The sequence below is a fragment of the Sturnira hondurensis genome, unplaced genomic scaffold (assembly GCF_014824575.4).
Source record: "Sturnira hondurensis isolate 20B ecotype Veracruz unplaced genomic scaffold, ASM1482457v3 Scaffold0000648, whole genome shotgun sequence".
Taxonomy (NCBI): Eukaryota; Metazoa; Chordata; class Mammalia; order Chiroptera; family Phyllostomidae; genus Sturnira; species Sturnira hondurensis.
In genome coordinates this window covers 1,072,976-1,099,137 of record NW_028073279.1, presented here as the reverse complement: position 1 = coordinate 1,099,137, position 26,162 = coordinate 1,072,976, and the positions used below count along the sequence as shown (strand labels likewise).

At 41.4% G+C, this 26,162-nt stretch overlaps 1 protein-coding gene across 3 annotated transcripts; it reads right to left on the bottom strand.

The window, feature by feature from the left end:
• Positions 1–26,138, bottom strand: CRYZ (crystallin zeta). Of its 3 annotated transcripts, XM_037042275.1 has the most exons (9): positions 26,010–26,138; positions 20,230–20,353; positions 18,684–18,836; positions 12,704–12,867; positions 8,373–8,424; positions 4,685–4,834; positions 1,725–1,826; positions 1,529–1,624; positions 1–1,104 (listed from the first exon to the last, which is right to left on the bottom strand). In XM_037042275.1, exons 2-9 carry the CDS (start codon positions 20,338–20,340, stop codon positions 940–942), a joined length of 993 nt encoding a protein of 330 aa, XP_036898170.1. In that variant the 5' UTR covers positions 20,341–20,353; positions 26,010–26,138; the 3' UTR covers positions 1–939. The 3 variants fall into 3 exon arrangements, with proteins under 3 accessions (XP_036898170.1, XP_036898180.1, XP_036898191.1); XM_037042285.1 differs by lacking the exons at positions 20,230–20,353; positions 26,010–26,138 and having other exon boundaries at positions 12,704–12,891; positions 18,684–18,763; XM_037042296.1 differs by lacking the exons at positions 12,704–12,867; positions 20,230–20,353; positions 26,010–26,138 and having other exon boundaries at positions 18,684–18,799.
• Between the last annotated feature and the right edge of the window lie 24 nt (positions 26,139–26,162).

The following is a 26,162-nucleotide window of genomic DNA, read 5'->3' as shown; positions in this document are numbered from 1 at the left end:
TTTCTAAGCAATTGCTTCTTTATTTAGTTTAGATAAAGACTTCCAGCACAGGACACTGTTAGGATGAGATTGTTAGGAGCTATGTACAAGTGAAGTAAGGTGAGTGTGATACAAAACTAGAAAAGCTTAAGTTTTTCATTTCCTATAGGATCATCACAGGTCACCAGATTAGAAAATAAAAGCAGATCATTCTTAATGTGTCAAATTAGTTTATTTATTTAAAAATATAACACACATCCCTATTGCACAAACAGGTAATTCTGAATCTAATTTGCAATCAGACCAGCCCAGAAGTCTCTACCTGGAGACTATATGCAGCTAGTATCATATTGCACCCAGAAAAGGCTGCTGTCCTCACAGGACATGTGGATCAGTGGTAATCCACCATTAACACATATTTAACAAAATGTTCGAACACTTCGATAAATACTGGAAAATGAACCAGTGTATCTGGACATTGTTTATCATGCCCTTCCAAGAGACTTGTTGATCCAGAGAAGACTTATTTGGACAAAGGATCTTGTTTAAACCAGAAAATCTTCAAAGTCTAATAAAATTCTGGGCTAATCATGAACAAAAGAAACTTTATAAGGAGAAGTAGGCTTGGAAATCAAACTGTCTTGTTTTTCATTAGAATGTTTTAGTCAAAGGTATGGAATCCATGACCAAGCCTCAGAGACTTCGGGCGTGCACCCCAATGCCAAGGACCACAATGCTCTGCTTTCTGCTATGACTGCTTGATCACAGGTGAAAGGTGTGAAGAACATTGCCAGCTATAACACAAATTGTGCGCCCTACATCCAGGATCTCTAAAGACAAATCTTGTTTGTTAGTATAAGAAACTCACTGAGTCAAATGGATGCCAATTAAAGAAAGACTGTATAAGAAAAACTGGAGTAAGAAACCTCTAATTACACAGAAAATGCATGAAAGAATCAATCATGACATGAGAAGAACCATTTTGCCAGTGGCCCCACTGCTATGTATGATATTTTCATGAGCCTGGACCACTTTCTCCAATGGATACTGAGAACCTATGACCGGTCTCAACCAACCAACTTCCATGCCAGCTTGCAGGGCTGCTGCAAATTGCTGAAATTCCTCCTGCATAAAAAAAAAAGGTGGGAAAGGGGGTTTCTGTAGAGAAACATGAGCTGATTTTCAGAAGCATTAAATATTTTTAGAATCTAAGAAAGCATAAAGAGTTTCTCACAAAAGTGAGGCTTTTGTCAACTTGTCCAGAACAACAGAAAAAGTAGCTCTCGATATTGTAACCGTAAGTCCAACTTGTCTGAGACAGCATCAGTTTACAATATACACACTGTCCTGCAGTAACTACTAATACCCCCTCCTTCCTCTCTCAAAAGTGTCCTGACATGGACAATAAATGATACTGCCACCCTAGTGATCTTCTAGGGACTAATCTTCAGTGCACACATCTAGCCAGATGACTAAGTCTAGCATTTACTTAAACCTTCAGTCTGCCTGACCAGGCGAGTGACCCCCATCAGAGTTACCTCTTTCCTACCTTGGTTGATGAATAGAGAGCAAGTCCAATTATACTGGATTCCTTTGCCATGGTATCCCGTGGGTTTATTTCAATAGGGCCTCGGCTGCCAACAACCTATATGAGGAACAACACATATACAGCTAACGATTCCTGCAAAACAGTGTTATGTTATGATAAAACTTCGAAGTGGTAAAAAAAAAAAAAGAATACTTACTATTACCCGTCCTCCGTATGACAGAAGGCTCAAATCATTACTAAGATTTACATTAGCTAACATTTCAATAATAACATCAACTCCTTTATCACCAACAGATTTCTGTATAACACAAAAGATGAAAACTTAAGAAAACAAGTAAAAAGACTATAAAATAGTTATCACTGTCCCATATATTATAGAAATGTTTTGAATGATATAAAATGCACATTTTTAAGATTAATAATGCAAGTTTTTAAATTATCTAATTATAGAGTGATGATGTAATTCCAAGGTATGAGTCACAATATCTAAGATGATAAAGATTTATACAAAATAAATGACTATAATAAAATTTGTTTAGAATTTTCAGGTGCTTAGACTCAAACATGACTACAAAATACTTTTTTCTTAGTTGAAAATGTCCTATATTTAAAATGTATTTTCATAGAGCAACAAATAAATAAAAAACAACCCCTTACAGGGCTCCCATTTGTATTAAAAAGCGAAAGCAAACAGACTGTTCAGTGTTGCAGGACTGTTCTGTGTGCCCATTCAGTTCTGTTCTAAGTGGTTTACGATCAGCTCGGCACACTGACTTCTTTTATCTGGGCTCTCAGATGTTAGCGCCCAACACCCAAAAGGAGCTCTCAAATAAGCTATACATATCTACCTTGTATTCGTTTCATTTTAACAAAAAATAAACACTTGTGTCAGGTACCGTGCTACATACTGGGAGTTCAAAGACGGAAACAGGGAGCTCAAAACAAAGCTAGGGAGAAAGACGGGAAATACACACTCATAGCTGCAATGTAATAGCTCAGTACTACATTAGCAGAAACAAACTGCAGGTTATAATGAAAAAAAAAAGCTACAACTCTGATCAGCTGCAATGCTCACAGAAAGTCCCACAGGTGAATAGGAGGTTCTTGAGCAAAAAGGAAGAAAGAAGAACAGGAGGAAGGTACACACGAGGCAGAGGCAGTCCAAACAGAAAAGAGAACAGTGACGATGCAGGGACTGAGTCAGGACTGGAAGGCAGCCCAGCGGGTCTGGGGTATGTGTCTGGGGGTCAGGAGAGAGAAAGAGGCAGGAGAGGGGAGATCGTAATTTGGGACAGACTGTGCAAATACACTGAATGCCGCATCAGAGGGTTTGCATTTTAGGGGCAAGGGTTCATTACCTCTTGTGCCAGGCACTGTTTCAGCTGGAAGTCCAGCAGGAAACAAGAGAGACAAACATTCCTGTCCTCATGGAGCTCCCATTTTAGTTATTTCTAGAGACCTTTGGGGGGGGATTCCTTTTTTTTCTTTTTTAAGGAGAACCAAATGACTCTGGAGATAGTGGAGAAAATAAAAGGCTACATTAGCTCAGCTATCAATAGGGAAGGCTGGAGAAAATGAAGTCTAAATTAAGTCACAATGGTGAAGGGAACAGAGAAAAAGTGATACATTTGAAAGGCTCATCAGAGATGAAACTGATATAATGAAGTGATCAACCTGATGGGTTGGCTGCAGGGAGAACAGTGATTAAAATATAGGAATAAAAAAGGAAATGTGGGTTTTGTCTTGCATGACCAGATGAAGGCAATGTCCAGCAGGCAGATCGGGCCAGAGACAGTGCTGGAAACCCACATCCCTCGTGACATGGGTACTCACTGAAGCCACGGGGCGTATAAGAGACTGATCAGGTTGGAGGTCTAGTACCAGAGAAGATGAGAGACCAAGGGAAAAGCCAGAAGAACACCAACATTTGAGTAATATGAAGAGGAGGAAGACTGAAAATGCAGTTGGAGAGATGATCAGAGAACCAGTTTGTGGGAAGTGTGCGCAGGGTCAGTTGCTGCTGAAAATCAAATGGGATGAGGACAGAGACAAGAGCAGCAGACTGCTCATGAGGAGCTTGTCAGTGACTTCTGATTGGCAGTGTGAGAAGCTGGGGTGGAGACAAAACTACAGTGGGAGGTGATGAGAGGCAAGGAATTAAAGACAGTAAGAACTACTTTTCCAAGAAGTTTAGTGGTAAAGAAGGTGGGGGCGGGGTATTAAAAGGTTAAAGGAATGTTTTTTGAGAATGAGAGAGACTAAGTAGAAAGAACCAGAAGAAAGAGACGCTACGAAGCCTCATGGTCTTAAAATTAGATTACTGCAAAACAAAAATATATTCTTAAAACAACTAACCATTTTTCATTTTTGTAAATATTCTTGGAAACTGGTATCAGGAGTGAACACTCCATTAATTTTAGGTTTCCTAGACATATAACAAAGGCATGTCTTGACTCAGTTTTTTGGCAAGATGATTCAATGGTAAACTCTCACTCACCCTTTCCTCAATTTGTAATGAGCTAGTTTACACAGTAATCAGTACCTGGAAAACTAATTCTTTCTCAGCATTCGCAAGTAGTCTGAGAATTAGCAAAGTAATCAGAGTTTAGTAAATTGCTACTAGAGCACAAATGGAGAACTTCAGAATCTGCTTGAATTCTATTGCAGCAACAGGATATATGCAACAACTACCTGAATGCCACCTTACTACTCTGGATGAGGTAGTGATTATTCCTCCAGTGCATCCAGTCAACAAATACATGTGATTCCCTAGGCTAGACAGATCCAGTTGTAACCTGAGGATACCTCACCTTCCATGGAAAAATTGTACCAAAGAAATACTCAGAATACCTCACAGGTGCTAATACAAAGCTATAAATTTACTAAAACTGTGATTTCCATTAAAAAGTAAATTTTTACAGCTATAAGACTTGAGAGGCTAAATTTTATTTGGTAAACATAAACAAGACAGAAATGAGAGTGAAGGTTTAAAATTAGACAACTCTAATTTTTAAATTAAAACATTAAAATACATAAGCATAAAAACAAAAGCACAAAGAAACAACTTTGAGAGTGGCTGATAATAAGAACTTACCAAAAAAGTCAGTCCCCTAAGAAATAAAATTCTACTTTTATAAAAGTGTAGAAAAATTTTACCTTAATTTTATCAATATAATTAGCGTCCCTGTGATTAAACACTTCATGGGCTCCATTTTGCAAAACAGTGTTTCGCCCTTCCTCCGTTCCAGCTGTGCCCAGCACCGTCAAGCCGTAGGCTCTAGCAATCTGGCACGCTGCCAGCCCTACCTGGAAAACAAAACGTGACCCTGTTGTTTTGTTTTGGGGGGTGGGCTACACTGTTTTACTTGTCAATTACAGTTGACACTCAATATTATTGGGTTGGCGAAAAGTTCATCTTCGATAATAACTTTATTGATTTGGATATTTTGAGTGCGTTGGCTATCTCCCACATGGTATAATAATGATCATTCTCAACTAATGTCTCAATTTGACTGCCACCCTTTTGAACTGCTCTACCTGACTGAAGAGCATCAACCTTCCCATAAGAAATCTCCACATGGTAAATAACAAATTCAGATACAGTTTATAGATAAACTGAAAGGCCTTCTTCACAGATTGCGGGACGTGAAGAAAAGAGAAAACTCAAGGATGTCTCCTAGGTCTCTGGCCAGATTAACTAGGTAGATTAATGGGATGAGGAAGAGTAGAGAGGAGCAAGCTTGTGAAAGCATCCAGCATTCACTTTGAACATGCTGAGTTGTATATGACTCACCAAAATGGCGGTGTTCGGTAATCAGCTCAATACGGGTGTGCGCTGGAAAGAGTTTAGGGCTGGCAATAATAAATCTGAGGCTTGTCAGTTTACAGATGGTATGACCATGGGAGTAGATGAAAAAAATAAAAATAAACCTTGCCCTGGCTGGTGTAGCTCAGTGGACTGAGCGTGGGCCTGGGAACCAAACAACCATTCCCAGTCAGGGCATATGCCTGGGTTGCAGGCCAGTTCCCAGCAGGGGACACACAGGAGGCAACCATACATTGATATTTCTCTCACTCTCTCCTTCCCTTCCCCTCTAAGGACAAATAAATAAAATCTTAAAAAAAAATAAAATAAACCAGGCTATTAGATTGCCATAAAAAATGTGCTTAATACAATATAAAGAAGAAATAAAAACATTTTAGAAATACAGAAATAAGCAATTATTTAAAATACAATAGTAGGCCATACACGTTTGATTACATGCTAAATGAATGGTAGAGATAAACGGCACACGCAGTCAGAGCAGCGTTTCTCCACCCTGGCGCTATCGACATTTGGGGCCAGACAATCCTTTGTTGGGGGCTACCCTGTGCACTGCAGGATGTCCAGCAGACTATCTCACCGCCACCCACGAGAGTGCAGAACCCGCTACCCAGATGCAGTAAGTGAAGAGGTCCCTAGACACTGCCCACTGTCCCCGGACGTGGAACAGGGATGCTGGAGCTTCACCTTGTTGATAACCACTGACGTAGAGGAAGGCAACATCACCATGGGTTGGGCATGAAAGAAAAGAAGTAAAATGAAAAATGATGACAGAACCTCCTAAAACTTGTAACAGTATCGCCAACTCCCAGGCCGGAGACAGACCGTAAAGATTAGATGGCAGGTGAGCACGATAAGCCTGAACTCAATTGGGTTGTGAAAGGAATTTGACGTAAGCAAAACAACATGGAACTCACTGTCTGATGAGTGACAATACCAGACACTATGGGGTTAGCAAAGTCAATTTTTACTACTTAATTTGCAATTAGAAATTTCAGTTAAAAAAAAAGACGTTTTAATAAAACCACATTTAGCCTAAAACCTAATGTAAATTTGTGTCTTTACGCACTAACTACTGTAAAGGGACAATTAATCGGTATTTTAAAGGCCCTGTTTATTCTATGTTTGTCAACAATTATACTGACCAGACTCCCTCAACAGATACGTCTACCACTTTTCTTCCATTTATTTTGATGACACTGTAACGGGGCACTCCCCACGAACGGACCAGATAACAGCTGTGTTCAGAAGTTGCACATCAGTTTAAACACTCACCATAATCCCAAGGAATGTGAATTAAATGAGAACAGAACGTACAAACAGATGCAAGAAAAACCCAGCACTGCTTCCCTCCCACTGGGCAGGGAGGGTCAGAAGTGCTTCCCACACCAGGTTGCCGATCTGTCCTTGCCAGCCAAGGATTTAACAGACTCAGCCAGCTAGGAGGACAGTGCAGATTTTGCCTTTAAAAAAAATCATGGTGAAGTGACTGGGCTTTTTACAAAAGGGTAAAAGGAAATGAAGAGATTTTCTCTCCCCTTCCTACTGAAATTTCAGAGTACAAGGTTAGCTCTCTAAAAGCCAAAGTGATTTAAATAAATGTATGTTTAACAGAGCCTGTAGTTATTTAGGGTTAAATTCAACCACAAAATAGCCTCTTGGTGCAGGTAAACAATGGGAATTCTTGACAAGGTATATTTGTCACATCTTCTCAGGCCCCGTAAGAACAATCTTGGCATTTTACAGTCAAGAGTCTGATGTGTGAAATCTTTCAGAACAGATGTATTTGAGGTCCACAGGAAGCTGAGTGTGGAACCTTGTGATGCATCTATCCAAGGCACCAAACAATGGACTGAATTCTCTGTAGTAGCTGGCCACCTTCAAAGGTAAATTCACACATTCAGAATGCCACTTAATATCGCTTCTCGTCCTTTTGGCTAAGATCAAGTGCAGAATGCCTCTTACTATTCTGGAGACAATCTACTGTCCAGAATACATAGTGCTCTGAAAGGGTTAACCACCTTCCTCAAGGTGAGCCACCTGGCCCGCGTCTCCAAAATTCCTAAACACTCTACTTGCAGGACAAAGGTCATATGGACTTCTTGCTAAATTCTGCCCTCAGAGCTCTAACTTTTCCTCTAAGCTCCTCAAAGGCAGGTTGGCAGCCAGCTTCTTGAAGAAATTTCTAACAGCTCTGCATTGGGTGACTTCACTAAAGGGTTTATTTTATAAGTTCTGGGTACTCACTACTCTCACCTTCCTATTACCATTTTAAGGCATGAGTTGTGGTGTTAAGAGAACAGTTGTAAGCCCCTGGCTGGTGTAGCTCAGTGGATTGAGCGCAGGCCTGTGAACCAGAGGATCAGGGTTCAATTCCCAGTCAGGGTACATGCCTGGGTTGCAGGCCAGTTCCCAGGAGGGGACACACGAGAGGCAACCATACATTAATATTTCTCTCCTTCTCTTCCCCTCTAAAGATAAATAAAATAAAATCTTACAAAAAAAAAGAGAGAACAGCTGTATATTTTGTACTCCATGAATGTCACCAAAGCGCAGCAGGCAGGCAGTGGAGGGAGATAGAACGGACAAAGAATTTGGTGTGGCTCTGTAGTGCCATCTAGGGCAACATGTGTAACTCTTTAATGAACCTTAACTCTTTATGTAAGAAAGTACAGAATTAATATTCACCTGAAAGAACTGTTTAAAACTCAAAATGAATAGTCTTACAACATATGCCACTTGAAGGCAAAAAGGAAGCCAGTTTATCTTGGTCCACACTCAACACTGGTGAAAACCTAATATATAAACATTTTGGTGGGGAAATCTGTTGAATTTATTAATAAGGAAATGCTAAACTAATGACAAGGAATCACCTTCAGAAGACAGAACTTAAAGAAGCTTTACTACATAAAGGAAAAATACACCCTTGACTACACTTATAAATTTGGCTTGTAAAACTGACTTAAGTGTGAAACCCACAAATGAATGCCCATTTAAAAATACATTTAAAAAAACACTTACTCCTCCACTAGCCCCATGTACCAGAACACTTTCTCCAGCTTTCACACGGGCACTGCAAAAGAAGGCATAGATTCATTATCTCACTGTAAAGCTAATTAAGCTCACATATTTTTAATTATTCTCAAGTGACTTCTACCCTCAGTCCAGCTAACACCTGCCCAAAGAGGACATTCATGGCGAGACGGTCTCCAGGCTCCAGAAGATCAAACAATGATTCTTCAGAGCCCCAGATGAAAGAAAACCTTCACTCATTCATTCCTTCATTTACTCAACAAGTGTTTACTGGAGTCTGTTCTGCGCCAGGCACTGTGCTGGATGCGGGGTCACGGCACGGTGCTTCCTCTGGGAGGCTGCAGTCCCCGCAGGCAGGTTAAGTGCAATTGCTGAAGCCAGAGGGACTGGAGTTCCTCACTGATTCCCACGGAAAGTAGCTCAAAACAAGTTCATTATAGCCAGTCTTGATTCGGTGACATAGAGCACTGCCCAGGTAAACACGGCAGGTAGACTATTTAAGAAAACATTTTTACTTTTCCATGCCTTCAAATATCAGGTTGCACCAGACTTCAAGCTCTTATTTCAGAAAACGGTACTCAGCCAGCAATGATAGCATGTAAGAAATACAATAAATCCTGTCACAAAGGTTCCTGTGTCAGCCCTAGAATGCCTAGATTTTCTGGTGAAATGACACACGTGTGTTACTTCTGGTTCACACTACCACTTTTCTAATGTACTGAAAACAAGGAACGTGCTGTAAGACAGATAGGGGCCCCTTTACTACTCCAGACGGACAGGTGCTAGCATCACAAGCCGGCAGCTGTTGTGTGACCCAGATCTGACTCCCAGAGGGGATCTCCTGCTTCCTAGAACAAAAGGGTGGCCAGGCAGACATGATGTTCAGTCTGGGGGTGAGAACACAATAATCTGGAGTCGGCTCAAGGCTGTGTGCCAGCAGCTTTGAGGCAAACGGCAAGTGGCAGCTGGGGGCAGGAAACGCAGCTTTCTCCAACCCTCTTGCTTGGGATGAGGGGACGGAAGGTACTGAATTAAAGTGTTTCAAATGATAAACTGTGATAACTATTACTAAAACACTTTGGCATTTTAAAAGGTAAAATATAAATGTAAGGGAACAGGATTACTAATGTTATATTATAGAATATGAAATACTTCCCAACGAATGTTTTAAAAACTCTTATAAACAACCCCTCACACACGGAAAGCACCTTCTCCTGAACCCCGGGCCTGCAGTGGGTGGAGAATCCTCTGGGGCGGGGGGCGCACCCCCCCATCCCCACTGCTCTGATCCTTCTATCCTTGTGTGGAGGCAATGCCATGGCTCATTTTATGCGTCACCTTGGCTGGGCCAGGGAGGCAGATTTGGGTCAAACATTATTCTGATCTGAAAGTTTCTGTGAAGGTGTTTCTTGGATAAGAGTAACATTTACACTGGTAGACTCTGAGTAAAGCATATTGTCTCCTATAATACGGATGGGCCTCATCTAATTCAGTTGAAGGCTTTAAGAACAAAAAACTGACTTCTCCCACAGCAAAAAGGCATTCTGCCAGCAGATTGCCTTTGGACTTCACTGAAACTCATCCCTGAGTTTCAGACCCTACCAGATTTTTTATTTTTAGCTCTTTAGGGCTCACGGTAGGGGCCTGAGCCCTTGGCCTAGCCTTCCAAACTTTTGTCCCCTGCTCCCTCCCAGTCAATGAAAACTAGTACCTGGCACATACAATTTTCCTTCCACCCCAAAGCCAGCCCCAGTCTAGGGTATTTCAACATTCACCAGGCAAAAACCTTGCATCACAGTTCCTGAATTCTCCTCCACATGAGCCACTCTCTCCCAGCTCTCTCCGAGGGCTAAACCTAGTAACCACCTCCAACTGTCCTACCTGAGAAACAATCAGGCCACAGTACTAGGACAACAACCTCCTATCCTAACCCTGTAAACCCATATTGCATTCAAACCTTTCCTCCAACTTCACAGCGACTGCTCCCTCTCAGTGGATCCTTTTCTGCCCCCTTGCAGCTGTTGGCCTCACTTCCTCCCCTCGACAGCCTGGACCCTGTGGCGGGTTACCCCAACTTCTCTTTCTCTCCAGTGTTTTCCCTTCCTTTGCACTATTCTATTTTGCCACCAATATTACAGCCCCGAGTTAATGTTAAAACCTAACTTCCTTAATAATTTGGCTAAGACTGGAAAAAAATCACATGACAATGTACATTTCGGCGCCACCTTGCCTCCTTCTTAGTCATGAAAAGCAAGGCAATCACACAAGTTCCTCCAACACTGCACCTCCCTCCCCACATGCTTTCCGTAATTATACCACCTTTATACCTTCTAGGTTGGACGGATAAGCTGTCTGTCCTTCAATATTCGAAGCCAATCTCTCTACATACATCCTAAATCCTTTCCATCTTGCCTTATGCAAGATCTTGCTCCATATGCCACCCTCCCCCACTTCCCCAAACCTTTCGTCTCTCCCCCTCCGCTAGACCCTTGGTCAACTATAAACACTATAAACAAGTCTTATCCATCCTTACAAACACCCTTTTGTTCCCACACTCTCCTCAAGCACTCTTCTACCCCCTCCTGTCTGTCTCCCCCCACTTTTTATGAGTAGTCTCCATGCAAGAAATTGATACACTCTTCCTTCTTCAACCCACTCAACCAGCACCTGCCCCGCCACTCCCCTGAAGACAACCTGACCGAAGTCACCCATGATCTAATTGCTAAGCCCAACTCTTACTTTTTTCCTAAACACACCTCACTGCTGCATCTGACAGCTAGTCTCCCTCCTTGGTAGTAAAACCAACTACTGCCCCTAACACCGCCCACCCTGAACGAGTACTTATCTGTGCCAGGCTCCATACTAGGAGGTTTGTATTACCTCATTTAATTTTTGCCATACCCTGCGAGGTAGGTGCTGTTAGTTTTTCAAATCAGTAAACTGAAGCTGAGACAGAGAAGTAACTTGACGAAGATAATATAGCCGGTAGTAGGTCAAGACAGGTCCTTCTGTCTTCCAAGCCCGTGAGCTAAACAGGTGTTTAGAGAACACCATGACTTCTGCACTCTGGTCTTGGAATACACTCTTTTTGGTTTTCTTGGGACTCTGTCCACTACCTCTCACCACACCAATGCACGTTGATGTTCACTCTATTTTCATTCTACTGTTCTTCTTACTCCCGGAGGGATTTCAATCATTTTCATCTTGCCAACTTTCACCCACAAGCTGATATTCCCAAATGTGTACCTGCAGCCTTCAAGTGCATGACCCTTTTATCCGACAGTCTGCTGGATTTCTCAATTAGGATGTCTGTCTTAATTTCAAGTTCAAAACTGAACTCAGCTTCCCTTTGAAACATTTCTCTCCTTTTCTTTGTCACAGGTAAACACTAGCCAGGCTACAAAGCTGGAAGTATTCTTAAGCTCTTCCTTTACCTAAATCTACACATGCAGTCACCAAATATTCCTGATTTTACACCCTAAATAGTTGTCCTTTCCTGTCCACCTCTTGTCTCATGATCCTTGATCTGGCCCAGAAATATTCTGCCCCCACGATACTCCTGTAAGACCCTCCCATCCCCTCTCTTCCTGTGGTCAAGTCCATCCTTCACACAGCTGCAAAGTGACATCAGCAGAACACAAATCGTTCCCTCTCCTGAATGAAACACCTCGTGACCCCAGATCCCTCACAGAACAACAGTACAGCTCTACAATCGGGCTGTCACAATCTGAAACCTACACATGTTATCATGCCAGCTAACAGGCATTGAGATGACTTATTCTTTGACACTCTTTGCCTTAGAATCTTCTAGCCACCAAAACCAAATTTCTACAGCTGTCCCAGATACCATGATTTCCCCCCCACAAACCAGCTATTCCCACAGTCCAGAATGCCTTCTTCCCTCCCAGCTGCTTCCCCAGGCTAATTCCCTCTGATCATCTCCAAACACAGCTTTGACATAACCCAAGCCTTGCACCTTGCCAGGAAGACCTACCTCATCACCACAGGCACATCCCTTGTGATCCCATAAACCCCTGTGTACACCTCTGTCACTGCACTTTCCATATTGTATGTAACTGCTATCTCTCCTACGTCCACCTCCCCCACCAGACTGTGAGCATCTTGAATACAAAGACAGTGTTTTGTTGTTTTTTGTATCTACAGGGTTTAGAACAATCTCTCATATTAGCAGTTTCCACTTCATAAAAGCTGAATGCTAACTAAACGGTACCCCGAAATGACAGACAGATGGTAGGAAGAAAAGCAATGAACACGGCCCTCCGTTGCTGTCCACTATTCAGTTGACGGAGCGTTCTTACCTGTGGAGCAGAGCTCGATAAGCAGTAAAATATGGGACACCAATGGCAGCGCCTTGTTTAAAGTCCAGTTTTTCTGGCAGCCTGTGGACAGTGTCTTCGGCTGCGACAGCAAACTCTGCATAGCCCCCAGAGACCGTGCTGGTGGTGAAAACTCGGTCACCTTTCTGGGGGAAGCAGTACATTTATGTCTGTGTCAGGGATTAAAAATGACATCAAAATGGGCACGATCTTTTTTTATGATCCCTCTGAACTTTTTTCTTCAAATACAATACAATAAAATACAATGTCACATTTGCTGCAGGTGTACAACACAGTACTTGGACATTTACATAACTTATCAAGTGATCCCTCTGGGCAGCAATCCTTTTTAATGCAACCTTTATTATAGGAAATAAGTATTTATATGGTTTCCTACATCTTAGGGTCTCACAAAAATAACTCTAAACTGCTGAAATGTTTAAGTAGTTTATTAAGGGGAACCAGTGAGAAGAAAATAATGAGTACTAGAAAAAGGCAAAGGAAAGCAAGCCTCCAGAATGGTATAATGATGATAATGATAAGGAACCTTTATTGAGAGTGTACTGTGCTAGGCACTGTGTTAAGTGTCTTAGGAATATTATATAATTTGATATTCATGACAGCTTAAGAGGTAAGTACTTTTATTTTCCCTACTTTAGAATTAATGCCACTCTACAAATAAGAAAATTGAGGCAAAAAGAAATTCAGTAATTTGCTCAGATCATGTAGTAAATGGCATTTAATAAAACCATTTTTGCTCAAAATACTAAGGAGAAAAAACAAAAGGTAAGGTGCTGCCCTGGCCAGGTGGTTCTGTTGGTTGGAGCATCATTCGGTACACCTAAAGGTTGCAGGTTTGATCTCCAGTTGGGGCACATTTAGGAAGCAACCAATTGATGTTCCTTTCTCACACTGATGTATTTTTCTCTCTCCCTTCCTGCCCACACTACCCCTGCCTCTCTCTAAAAAATCAAAACACATACATCAGCCCTGGCTGGCGTAGTTCAGTGGATTGAGCTCGGGCCTGCGAACCACACGATCGCGGTTCGATTCCCAGTCAGGGCACATGCCTGGGTTGCAGGACAGTCCCCAGCAGGGGACTCACGAGAGGCAACCATACATTGGTATTTCTGTTCTTTTCTCCTTCCCTTCCCCTCTAAAAATAAATAAATAAAATCTTTAAAAAAAACACATACATCAGACGAGGATTTTTAAAAAGTAATGTTTCTTTCACACAGGAATTACCTGTTCTAAATCCTTTCCATAGATTTCTTCACCTCTGTATTTCATTTGTCACATTTATACCAAAAGCAGAACACTATGCCTGGTCCCAACAGCAGGATGAGCCAGGACTGGCGCCTTCACTCGTCCCAGCACCAGAAATGGCAAACTCTCAGTAAATGTCCACACGGCCCTCACTACTGAAGAGCAGATGTGTGAATGAGGGTGGGACGAGGCATTGCATAAGCTTACCAGGGCTGCCCGATGCACCTGCACACCCGGGAAATGACACTGCCCACTACACACACCTGCCCTAACTTCTCTTCCTTAAAAAAAATATTCCTTGAAATAAGCAAAGCATTAAGACAATAATGCTCAGCATACTTAAATGTGTTCTATAATGAACAGATCTGGAAAAGTAACAGCAGTCTGTGATGAGGCACAGGCAAACAAGACTCACAAGGCATCTAGGAGTCGAAGACAAGCATTGTTGCTTAACAGTGTCACCTGTAAATGGTCAGATGTGACTATGTAAAGATTAAGCCTGCTTTTACAGCTTAAAAACAAGTTGCATTAATTTTGGTATAATTCAAACATTTACCAAGAACCCACTATTCAGAAAGCACTACCTTGAGCTCTGTGAAAGACAGTAGTAGCAAGACACTCTCTTTAATATCAAGCATCCTGAACTCAAAGAAAAGAGAAGTAACATAGAAATAACCACAAAGCAAGGTAAATGTGATGAGCCATTAAAAGTAGACACAAGAAAAATAAAGAAATTACTTCTAAGTTAAGAGAGTCAAGAACACCCTCACTGAGAAGTTAAAATTTGAGGCAGGTGTTGAAGGGCAGACAGTTTAAAAACTAGAAGTGAGAAGAGCTGCTGTGAGTGAAGAAAACTAAGTAAAAAAATAGTGGCAGGAAGACAGAAGCCAGCACTCACTCGCAAAGAATTAAGTAGTCNTGCAGGCCAGTTCCCAGCAGGGGACTCACGAGAGGCAACCATACATTGATATTTCTGTTCTTCTCTCCTTCCCTTCCCCTCTAAAAATAAATAAATGAAATCTTTAAAAAAAAAAAACCACATACATCAGACAAAGATTTTAAAAAAGGAATGTTTCTTTCACACAGGAATTACCTGTTCTAAATCCTTTCCATAGATTTCTTCACCTCTGTATTTCATTTGTCATGTTTATACCAAAAGCAGAACACTATGCCTGGTCCCGACAGCAGGATGAGCCAGGACTGGCGCCTTCACTCGTCCCAGCACCAGAAACGGCAAACTATCAGTAAACGTCCACATGGCCCTCACTACTGAAGAGCAGATGTGTGAATGAGGGTGGGACGAGGCATTGCATAAGCATACCAGGGCTGCCCGATGCGACCTGCACACCCGGGAAATGACACTGCCCACTACACACACCTGCCCTAACTTCTCTTCCTTAAAAAAATATTCCTTGAAATAAGCAAAGCATGAAGACAATAATGCTCAGCATACTTAAATGTGTCCTATAATGAACAGATCTGGAAAAGTAACAGCAGTCTGCGATGAGGCACAGGCAAACAAGACTCACAAGGCATCTAGGAGTCGAAGACAAGCATTGTTGCTTAACAGTGTCACCTGTAAATGGTCAGATGTGACTATGTAAAGATTAAGCCTGCTTTTACAGCTTAAAAACAAGTTGCATTAATTTTGGTATAATTCAAACATTTACCAAGAACCCACTATTCAGAAAGCACTACCTTGAGCTCTGTGAAAGACAGTAGTAGCAAGACACTCTCTTTAATATCAAGCATCCTGAACTCAAAGAAAAGAGAAGTAACATAGAAATAACCACAAAGCAAGGTAAATGTGATGAGCCATTAAAAGTAGACACAAGAAAAATAAAGAAATTACTTCTAAGTTAAGAGAGTCAAGAACACCCTCACTGAGAAGTTAAAATTTGAGGCAGGTGTTGAAGGGCAGACAGTTTAAAAACTAGAAGTGAGAAGAGCTGCTGTGAGTGAAGAAAACTAAGTAAAAAAATAGTGGCAGGAAGACAGAAGCCAGCACTCACTCGCAAAGAATTAAGTAGTCCAACATATGGCATGCAATTGTTTGGAGATATAAAAAGAATAGAAATGAAAGGTGGAGTGTAAAATCCCTTGAACCCACGTTGATAAATTTCAGTTTAATTCTGCCAAGCAGAAGAATCAATATGAACAAAGAATCAGAGACGAAAAGAGCATGGGCTGTACAGGGGAGAACAAAAAGTTATTACTAAACTGCAGGAAGAAAACGAATAGGAGATATGAATGGAAAGATAGGTGAGCGAGAGCATAAAACAGTCTTCTTTTATAATATAAGCAATTTCAACAATATCCTGAAATCTACACAAAATGAATGCAAGAATTAATTGTAAAACAATCAGAATTACATTTTACAAAATGCCCTTACAGAGCAAGGGCAGATTCAAACAGGAAGGGCAGCGGGTGGTAAGGTAAGGGTCTATTATAAAAGTCCAAGTGAGGGGCCAGGAAAGAGCCTAAACCACAGGGAGTAGAAGGGGAAAGAGAGAGAAAACAGTTCTAGTAAGGGAGAACTGAGTGAGGGAGAGCAAAGAGATAAGCCTCAAACCCCAGAAGTCACCAACAGTCACAGGAGAGAGGAGCAGAGATGAAGCAAGAAAAGACAAGCTCGGGTTTAGACACGCTCAGTAAGAAGTTCTGGAGATGGACCACGTGGGTCCCGCGCACTCCCACACTACTTTCTCTGAGGACGGGAGATGTTCTGCCTCTGCACCTTCCAACAGCATAACCACCAGAAGCTTGGGGCTAGTGAGCAGTGGCAATGTTGCTAGTGTGACTAAGGAACTGTTTCTTTAAGTTAATATTGAATTTTAAACAGCCACTACCATTTAACTGTGGCTACCAAGCTTAGTAGCTAGACTTACCTAGGGGATCATTTTATAAATTATATAAATTTCTAACCACTATGCTATATTGCAGAAATAATATAAAATATTGAATGTCAACTGTAATTAGAAAAATGTTTAAGTGTTTATTCAATACAAAAAATATAAAAAAATTTAAAGATTTTATTTATTTATCTTTAGAGGGGAGGAGAGGGAGAGAAGGAGAGAAGGAGAGAAATACCAATGTATGGTTGCCTCTCATGAGTCCCCTGCTGGGAACTGGCCTACAACCCAGGCATGTGCCCTGACTGGGAATTGAACCGCGACCCTCTGGTTCACAGGCCTGCGCTCAATCCACTGAGCTACGCCATAACAAAATTTTTAAAAAAGAAAAACAGCCTGAATATTAGGAAAATGTTCACTACCTAAGAGACTCAATATGCCCCTTATGTAAGAATAGAAAATAGTTCTTCTATCTGATTAGTATTTGGTTGGGCTTAAAACACTGCCTCAATAAAATATTTAGACATATTTATATTAAAAATTCTAAGCAAAAGATATCCATGCAACAATGGGAAATATGGGTGTACATGAGATCGTCATGACGAAGGTACACAATACAAAACACACAGGTCTAAGCAGGGACTGGGAGCACTGGGCAAGGCCGAGATTTGAGGAGCATCCAGAGAAAAGGAGCTTTGAAAAAGAACGCTCAGAAAGAAAGGGGGAGGAGAAGAACAAGAGAACATGTCACAGAAGCTGCAGAAAAAAGTTTTTTTTTAGGAAAAAGTAAGTGACTGAGAGTCAAATGTCACAGAGAAGTCAAGAGAGATAATGACATAAAAGGGCCCATTAACTCCAGCAATGCAGATGCCATTAGTGACATTAGCAAGAATCACTCAGTGGAGCGTGGGGGCAGAAGCCAGGCTGCCACGGGCTGAGGAGGGGAGAGCTGCAGGAATCTGCCTGTCTTCCTGTGCAGGGGCCCCGTTAATCATCTCTGTCTCAGTCCAATTGTGGTAAATGAGTGGCCAAAGGTGAGTGGGTCAAGGAATTATGAGGAAAGATGCTAGAACATAAATATACTCTCTCTGCTTTAAAAGTCTTTTGGCACTTAAATAACAAAAGCCCTGATCATAACACTTCCATCGATCGACTCCATCACCTTGTTCTGTCTGAGGTGGAGCTCAGAAAATGTATAGCGGCCTTGCATTTTTTCATTTTTACTTATTATTCCAAAAGAATTACATTCCCTTTGCTGTGTGAAACTAAATTGATAAAAAGTACTGAAAATTATGTTGGTTTTTGCCCTCACCAGTGTGGCTCAGTTGGTTGGAGTGTCATCCCATAAACTGAGAGGTCCTGGGTTTGATTCCTGATCAAACATGCCTGGGTGGTGGGTTTGTCCCCAGTTGGGGCGTGTGCAAGAAGCAGCCAATCGATGTTTCTCTCTCACATTGTTTCTCTCCTCTTTCTCCCTCCCTTCCCCTCTATCAAACATCAGTAATCATGTCCTCTGGTGAGGATAAAAAACATTATGTTGGTTTGTGTATTATCAAGAGTGAGAAAACAATATAATTTTCCTGTTTTCTTCCCTTACATATTTCTGTTAAAAGATTCACCATCCCATTCTGTGGTGATGTGGAGATACAGAAATGACCCTGTACTTATTCTCAACAAAGCAAATAAACAAGGCCTTTGGCTAAAAGGTAACTTCTTTGTTACTAGAGGAGTCCCCTAAGTGTCAGAAATTGTGTAATACTTAATACAGACACATTTTAAAACTATGTTAAAATATTTTAAGAAAAATATGAAGCTGAAATAGAAACAATTAAAAAATGTGATACCTTGAAAGCAGATACATTGTCTCCAACAGCTGCTATTACCCCGGACACATCCAAACCCGGCGTGTAGGGCAAGGGTGGTTTTCTGCTGTAAGTACCAGAACGAATGTACGTGTCCACTGGGTTCACACCGCACGCATGGACTTTGATTAGAACCTGCAATGACAGCATAATAATTCACAAGAAGCATTCAGGCATTACGCTAGGACTGTGATGGTGATGGAAGCTATAAAAATGGAGGGGACAATCTTGCCTTCCGTGGGCTCACATTCCAGTTTTGCAAACCCACATATAAATAAAATTACAAGATAGAATGGCTTATGTGCAATATTAAAACCATTTTGAGAAAACCGTGATGGAAATACTTGAGATGTGTGGCAGAGACCTCTACGAGCTCATAAAATCTATTTCCTCCTCCTGGGTACAGAGGACAACTATAGTTTCCTGGCTCCTTTACAGTTATGAGTAGCCAAATGAGCGAGTTTCAGCTAAGGGAACGTGGACAGAGGTGAGGACAGCCATTTCCAGGCCTGACCCGTGAGGACCTTGCTTGGCCACCCACACTGCTCCTGCCCTTTGATGGGGCCTCAGAGGACAAGTGCCGGCAGCGGGAGAGCCACATGTTGGAGGAAGCCTGGGGCCCTAAACTACTGTTGGAGGAGAGCTCCCCACCAACATTTCAGAATTTTGGAATTGCGTGAATAAGAAAAATTTTTCTATTGTTGATTTATTGACATTTTGAGGTTACATCTACTACAGAATCTTATTTTGCCTTAATTAACACAGAATTACTTCTGCTGTAAGAGCAAGGAAGGGCATTTCAAAGAAAGTGTATTTTCACCAGTCCTTAAAGGATGAGCAGAAGTTCTCTGGGAATTGGAGAAAACTTGAATTTCAAGTTGAAGGACTATTTTGTGCAAAGACAGAAGGAACAAAAGGGCCTCACGGAGAAAACAGATAAGGCTTGATGTTATTACAGCACAATCTATTGAGAAGGAGTGACAAGAAATAAATCTATAAAGATAGGTTATGGTTAGACTGTGAAAACTCTCCTAAGGCTTGCTAAGGAAATCAGACTCAGGAGCCATGGAAGGTGCAGTAATAAAAATACATAATTTTTACTGAAAAAGTATATTGTTAAAGTTAGTGGAAATGATTAAGCTCTACATTTAAAGTCTCTTAAATCATATATGGAAAACAGGCATAGAGAAGGAAATTGTTTTCCTAATGTATAAAAATAAAAATCAGGAAAATCTGTAGTAGAATAACTACTCAACTACCTGTGACTCCATTCAGAAAGGCCGACCATTGCACTGCACAGGTGATTCTCAACTTCAAAAAACCCTTAAAACGAGACATTACTTCTTTCCTTCCATCCCCTTCACTATTAGGATGATGTTATCTCTGTCAGGGCTCACAAGCAGTGTAAACTGTGTCCTAATTCAATGTCTTTACAATCACCGTGAGTCTGCTTCTTTCGAATGCTAATCTGATGTGCTAGAGCCGCACGCTCTGTAATTATTGCCTATTTTTAAGTAATTATTTCCACCTGATGGTCTTTTGGAACTGGTACTGCAACATCCGACTGGAATTTCAGCACTTCTGGTCCACCAAATTCAAAAACTCGAACAGCTCTCATCAACTTCTGTCCAGTCGCCATGGTGATCTAGAGACTAAGAAAAAAAATTAATGTATTGTCCTATTGTATCTAGGCTATCACTATGTTTTTTTTCCCCCTGGAGGGTCAGGTCAAACAATTTTTCAAATGACAATTTAAATCACAAGCTTACCACTGATCTCATTTCATGTCTAAAAACCTTTTATCTTACCAATCCTTCAGCTACAAAGCAAAATACTTCATATTGCTTCCTGTAGCGATTCAAGGCCTTCAACAGGGAATCAAACATGCAAACAAAAACGTCCGGATAGGCGCAATACAATGAGTAGCATAGGTGTCCTTCTGTATAGGCCTGGGGTGCATATCTCAGAAACTTTGGGAGCTAGTGTAAGTTTTATTACCATTAAATAAGTAGATCTTCTTTTGTTAGATTATTAATTATTTCACATACATAAAGAATTACAAAGACTATAACAAACACATTCATCTCCCACCCGCCTTTAACAAATCTTAACATCTTAAAAACCTAAAACATGACAGATATTACAGGGCTCTGGTACCCATCCCCCGACCCATCCCTGCCCCACCCTTCCATGCGGCAGGGCTGCCACACACTCGGCGCTCATCATCCCCAGGCACGATGCTATCCACTACCGCAGGTGACTGTATTACCGAACAATAGATGCTATGCTTTTCTGCATGTTTTCAAACTTTATTTTCTTAAAGATCTTTATTTTTAGAGAGAGGGGAAAGGAGGGAGAAAGAGAAGGAGAGAAATATTGATGTGTTAGAGAAACATCTATAGTAGCCTCTTGCACACCCCCAACCAGGGACCTGGCCCACAACCCAGGCATGTGCCGTGACCAGGAATCAAACCAGCAACCTTCGGGTTTGTGGGATGATGCCCAACCCACTGAGCCACACCAGCCAGGGTTCAAACTTTATTTAGACTGGATCACACTGTACTTGATTCTGCTGCTTGCTTTCTCCTCTTAGCATTAAGTTTTTGGGATTTATCGATCCAAAACACTTGGCTCTATGAAGTTCATTCTCTTTAAAAGGGGAAAAAAAACATTGAACACTAAAACACTGCTTTGCAAACTTTCTTTTATAAATTACAAGAGTAATTTCCAGTTACTCTCCTACCTTTCTGTTCTACCACTGTTAATGTTAAAATGAAAACTCAGAGTCTTTCTCCAAAAAGAGTTGCAGAAACTAGGACTGGAGATGAAAGAATTCAGACTCTTACTGTATTGAAGCTCAGCACAGGGCTACGCAGAACAGAGTCATGCTAACTATAAGATGTCTTTCCACGTATGGGGGAGGGTGATCATACACATGTTGATGGTGTTACTCATGGAAAGTTCTTAATGTAATTAGTCCAAAGTTGTGTCATTTTAAAAGTCTTTCTTTCAAATGATTTAACATATATAGTACCTAGCACAGAGGAGAAAGCAGTTTCCACTGCTGAGAGGCTGTTTAGCAATGACATAATCCCGAAGGGCAGCCTTCTAATAAGACGGGGCAGAAGCAGGCAAAAGGCCTAAACCTAAGAGCAGCTCGTGGGGCAGCTCCACGGTCTCGGAGGGTGAGAAGGCCTGTGCAGAGGCGACTCTGCAGTCTCGCCACTGTGCTTCTGTCTTCACTCAGGCTGGGCATTTCTTAGACAAGGAACTGAGAATATAAAGAAAATAAAACAAGGAAAAAGTTGTCTAGATCAGAGTTTTCCATTCTGGAAGTAAGAACCCTGCTTTTTTTTTTCTTTCTGTCTTCAGCATGTTAGGAAATGTGTGGGCTTTGAAATCTGACAGCTGTCAGTAGGAACGGCAGCTCTATCATTTACTGGCTACGTGGCCCTGGGCAAGGCAGTTGACTTCTTTGAGCCTCTTCATCTAAAGTCAGGGCTCCCACCCAGGGGTGGAGACATGGCAAGCATCAACTACAGAACCTGGCCAATGTTGACACCATTATTCCTCTCCCACCTATTTTCTCCTTCCCAATTTCTTTTTCATTAAAATATTCTCGACTCTAAAGTTCTATAATTATCTTTGAGTTATCAAAACAATATTTACAGGACTCTGATTGTAAAAACAAATCCTTAGCCCCGAAGAGTTCACAGTGGAGAGAATGATTCAAACAAAACATTAACACCAAATATTGGTTGTCATTCATTCAACATTCGGTTTTTGAACATTAGCTGTAAGGGAGGCACTGCGCTAACCTCAGAGAACACAAAGGGCAGAGAGAAAATGCCTCAGCCCCGCCAGCTCCTGCACACCCCCACTCTCTTACACGTGCACACACACACTGTGTAGGATTTCAAGCTCTTTTTCCACATTTAGTATCTACCCATTTCCTACCTATTCATTTCTTTCAAGCCCTCACACCTGTCTGCTCACCAACAGACACCACTATCTTCAAAAAACTGTGGCAATAATAAAAGGAAAATTGCCCTGAAATAGAATCTGTCAAAAATATCTAGCACATATATTTTCCCCTTACATTTTGACATTTGCTAAATTGGGAGAAAAGAACAAAGCAAGGAGGAGACTCATACTTAATACTGGATTTAGAAGATACCCTGCCTGGACCCAAACTATCATATTATCCTGTGGTGCCTGTAAGGAGACAGCCATGACCTTGACAGCTCTGTCTTCTACTTTGTTTCTGGCCATCTTATTCCCCACTGAGTTTTTGCCGTTATGACTGATCAGGATCCAATCTGTGCTCCTTGTGTTTGAACACCCTCAGCTACCCACAGAGTCCTGATCTGCCTCGTAATACAGGTGCTAGGTCAGAACGTATAGTAAAAAGAATATAACACACAAACTACAACTATGATTAACTCTTAAAACCGTGCAATACCTGATTTCCTCTAAAAAGCACATCTTTCATATCCTTTGATACACTTATTTTCACAATGGGTAGAGAAGCAACAGTTATTAACACTGTATGCAGAAGTAGAAATAAAATTCCCATTCACTTTATGAATGGGAAAACATTCTAAGAGGTTAAGAGAATCGTCAAGGTCACACAAAAGCAGAGCTAGAACCCAAGTAAGTGCTACACCCTAGATGTTGCTTTGATATTTCATTTCCTTCCTATACAATCCTTTTCACCTCACCCTTTGAAATGTTCACAGAAAGCCCTGGCTGGCATAGCTCAGTGGATTGAGTGCAGGCCTGTGAACCACAGGATCACGGGTCAATTCCCAGTCAGGGCACATGCCTGGGCTGCAGGCCAGTTCCCAGCAGGGGACTCATGAGAGGCAACCATGCATTGATGCTTCTCTCTTTCTCTCTTTCCCTTCCCTTCTAAAGATAAATAAATAAATTCTAAAAAAAAAAAAAAAAAAGAAATGTTCACAGAAAGGAGCTTTAATTTCTTAGGAATGTACTTTATTATTCTGATAGAAAGCCTGAGTTAGTAATATGAAATTCAACTAACCTTAAGGTAGGATTATGTATTTTATGACCAAGGTATCTGCTTACAATTTGAAATATGTCAAATGCCCTTAAATTAGAGGAACCAATAGCAATATACATGGCATTATTCTATTAGGAAAACTAATAATTTCCTTATCTGTAAAATGGGCCCAATACCCCCTGGCATAGGATCCTTATGAAGATTAACAGCAGCAGCACATGGTGAGTATATCAGAGTACACCTAGCATGTAGTAAACTCTATTATTTTGAGTAAACATGGGCAATCAGCCGTCCTGCCACATTGCTTGTGTTTTTCTAAATTAAACTGCACTTCAAATAGGTTTTCCCATTTCTCGAATATAAACTTTTAAAATTTTTCACCAAGAGTAACTTGGTTTTAATTTTTATTTGTTAATCTATGAAACACTGCCAACCAAATTTTGCAAATCTAAGAAATTCAGAATTTAAAATTCTTCCTGAAATAGTGATTTTTTTCCATGCTACACTCGAATCCTTTAGGTTTAAATGAAAATTAAAGAATAGCCCTGGCTAGTGTGGCTCAGTGGCTGAGTACCCACCTGGCCTGTGAACTGAATGGTTGCTGGTTCAATTCCCAGTCAAGGTAAATGCCTGGGATGCCCGTCAGGCCCGCAATGGGGAGCACAGAGAAACAACCGCTCCTTGATGTTTCTCTTCCTCTCTTTCTCTCTCCCTGCCCTTCTCTCTAAGAATAAATAAGTTAATTTAAAAATTTTAAGAAAAAGGAAGATTATTTATAAAAGAAAAATACTAGAAATTTATTTTAATATGCAATGCATAGATCAATTTACAAAGCCAGACCAAAGTCGCATTTGGAGAGAAAAGCAGAAGTAAAGTTAAAAACTTTAGGCAAGAAATAAAATAATAAAANAATGGTTGCTGGTTCAATTCCCAGTCAAGGTAAATGCCTGGGATGCCCGTCAGGCCTGCAATGGGGAGCACAGAGAAACAACCGCTCCTTGATGTTTCTCTTCCTCTCTTTCTCTCTCCTTGCCCTTCTCTCTAAGAATAAATAAGTTAATTTAAAAAATTTAAGAAAAAGGAAGATTATTTATAAAAGAAAAATACTAGAAATTTATTTTAATATGCAATGCATAGATCAATTTACAAAGCCAGACCAAAGTCGCATTTGGAGAGAAAAGCAGAAGTAAAGTTAAAAACTTTAGGCAAGAAATAAAATAATAAAAACTTGGAAAGAGAATCACTCGTTATATAATGTGCTGCTGTTGATCAAGAAGGACTCGTGTAATCATATTCTTTATTATTTTTAACGCAGTAGAAATTAAAAAAAAATTACAAGTTGACACGGATAAGTCTCTTCCTGGCTTGTGACCTTCTCAGATTGCTGGCTGTTCTGGACCTCAGTGCACACTTTTGGTAAGAGAGAGTGGAAGAGTCACTGACTAGATAATTCTAACCCTCTCCAAGTTCTCTGATGCAAAGATTGGGTGAAATTGGGCAATCTGCTCTCCAGTGTTGGGGAGCAAAGCTCGGTGGGATTTGCTGCTGCTGCCCAGGCATTTACACAGCCACATCCACTAGCTGCCCACAAACAGCCTGAACTTTAGCCTTTAAATGATTTAATCATTAACACACATTCCGTGGTCACTGAGATAAGTATCCTGGAAGAACTATGTAAACATCCAACGATGTGTTAACTGGTGTGTTTGCAATTTTTTTGAAGATTATTCTAGGTGAGGGCGATCAGAGGGAAAAGGTAAAAACAAAACGAAAAAACGCCAAAAACCCCTACACATTTCTTTTCAAAAGATGGCATATCTGATGGCAAAGCCAAGGAAGGCCAGCCACAAAGAGCTCCGGGACCCCTGCAGTTGCAGGAACCGACAACAAACCAACTCCCACAGATACGTGGTGGGCAGGGGGAATGCAGCAAACGCGCGCGCAGCAGCAGGAAACCCTCAAGCCTCAGTTGGACGTCCCCAAAATCTACCGGGTGGTGAGCAAGAGGATGCAAGGGCAGTGCCAACAGGCGCCCCGCGGTGTGGAGCGGAAACGCACTTTCTATTAGAAACCAAGGCTGGAAACTCAGGCCAGGCAGGTAAAACTCCCCAGGTGATTTACGGAGGAGAAGGAGCTTGCGGCCCCTAGAGGATAAAGACAGTGGCCAGCAGCGACTCATTCGCTGGTACAGCAGCACCGCCCAAATCAAGTTCGTTTCAGTGTGGACGATTGCCGTTGAAATGTACGGCTTGAACAGGTAGGGGGGCTGTTTTAAAATCACTTACCCTGTTCTAGAGTGGGGAATCAAAATCTGCGAGGGCTCCCACTGATTCCACTGAAAAAGGGGGCAGACTGCGACGTCTACACCACAGCATTTACTAGCTCTGCTTCGTTTGCCCGCATCTCCCCGTCCCCGGGAATCCACGCGAGAATCTCCG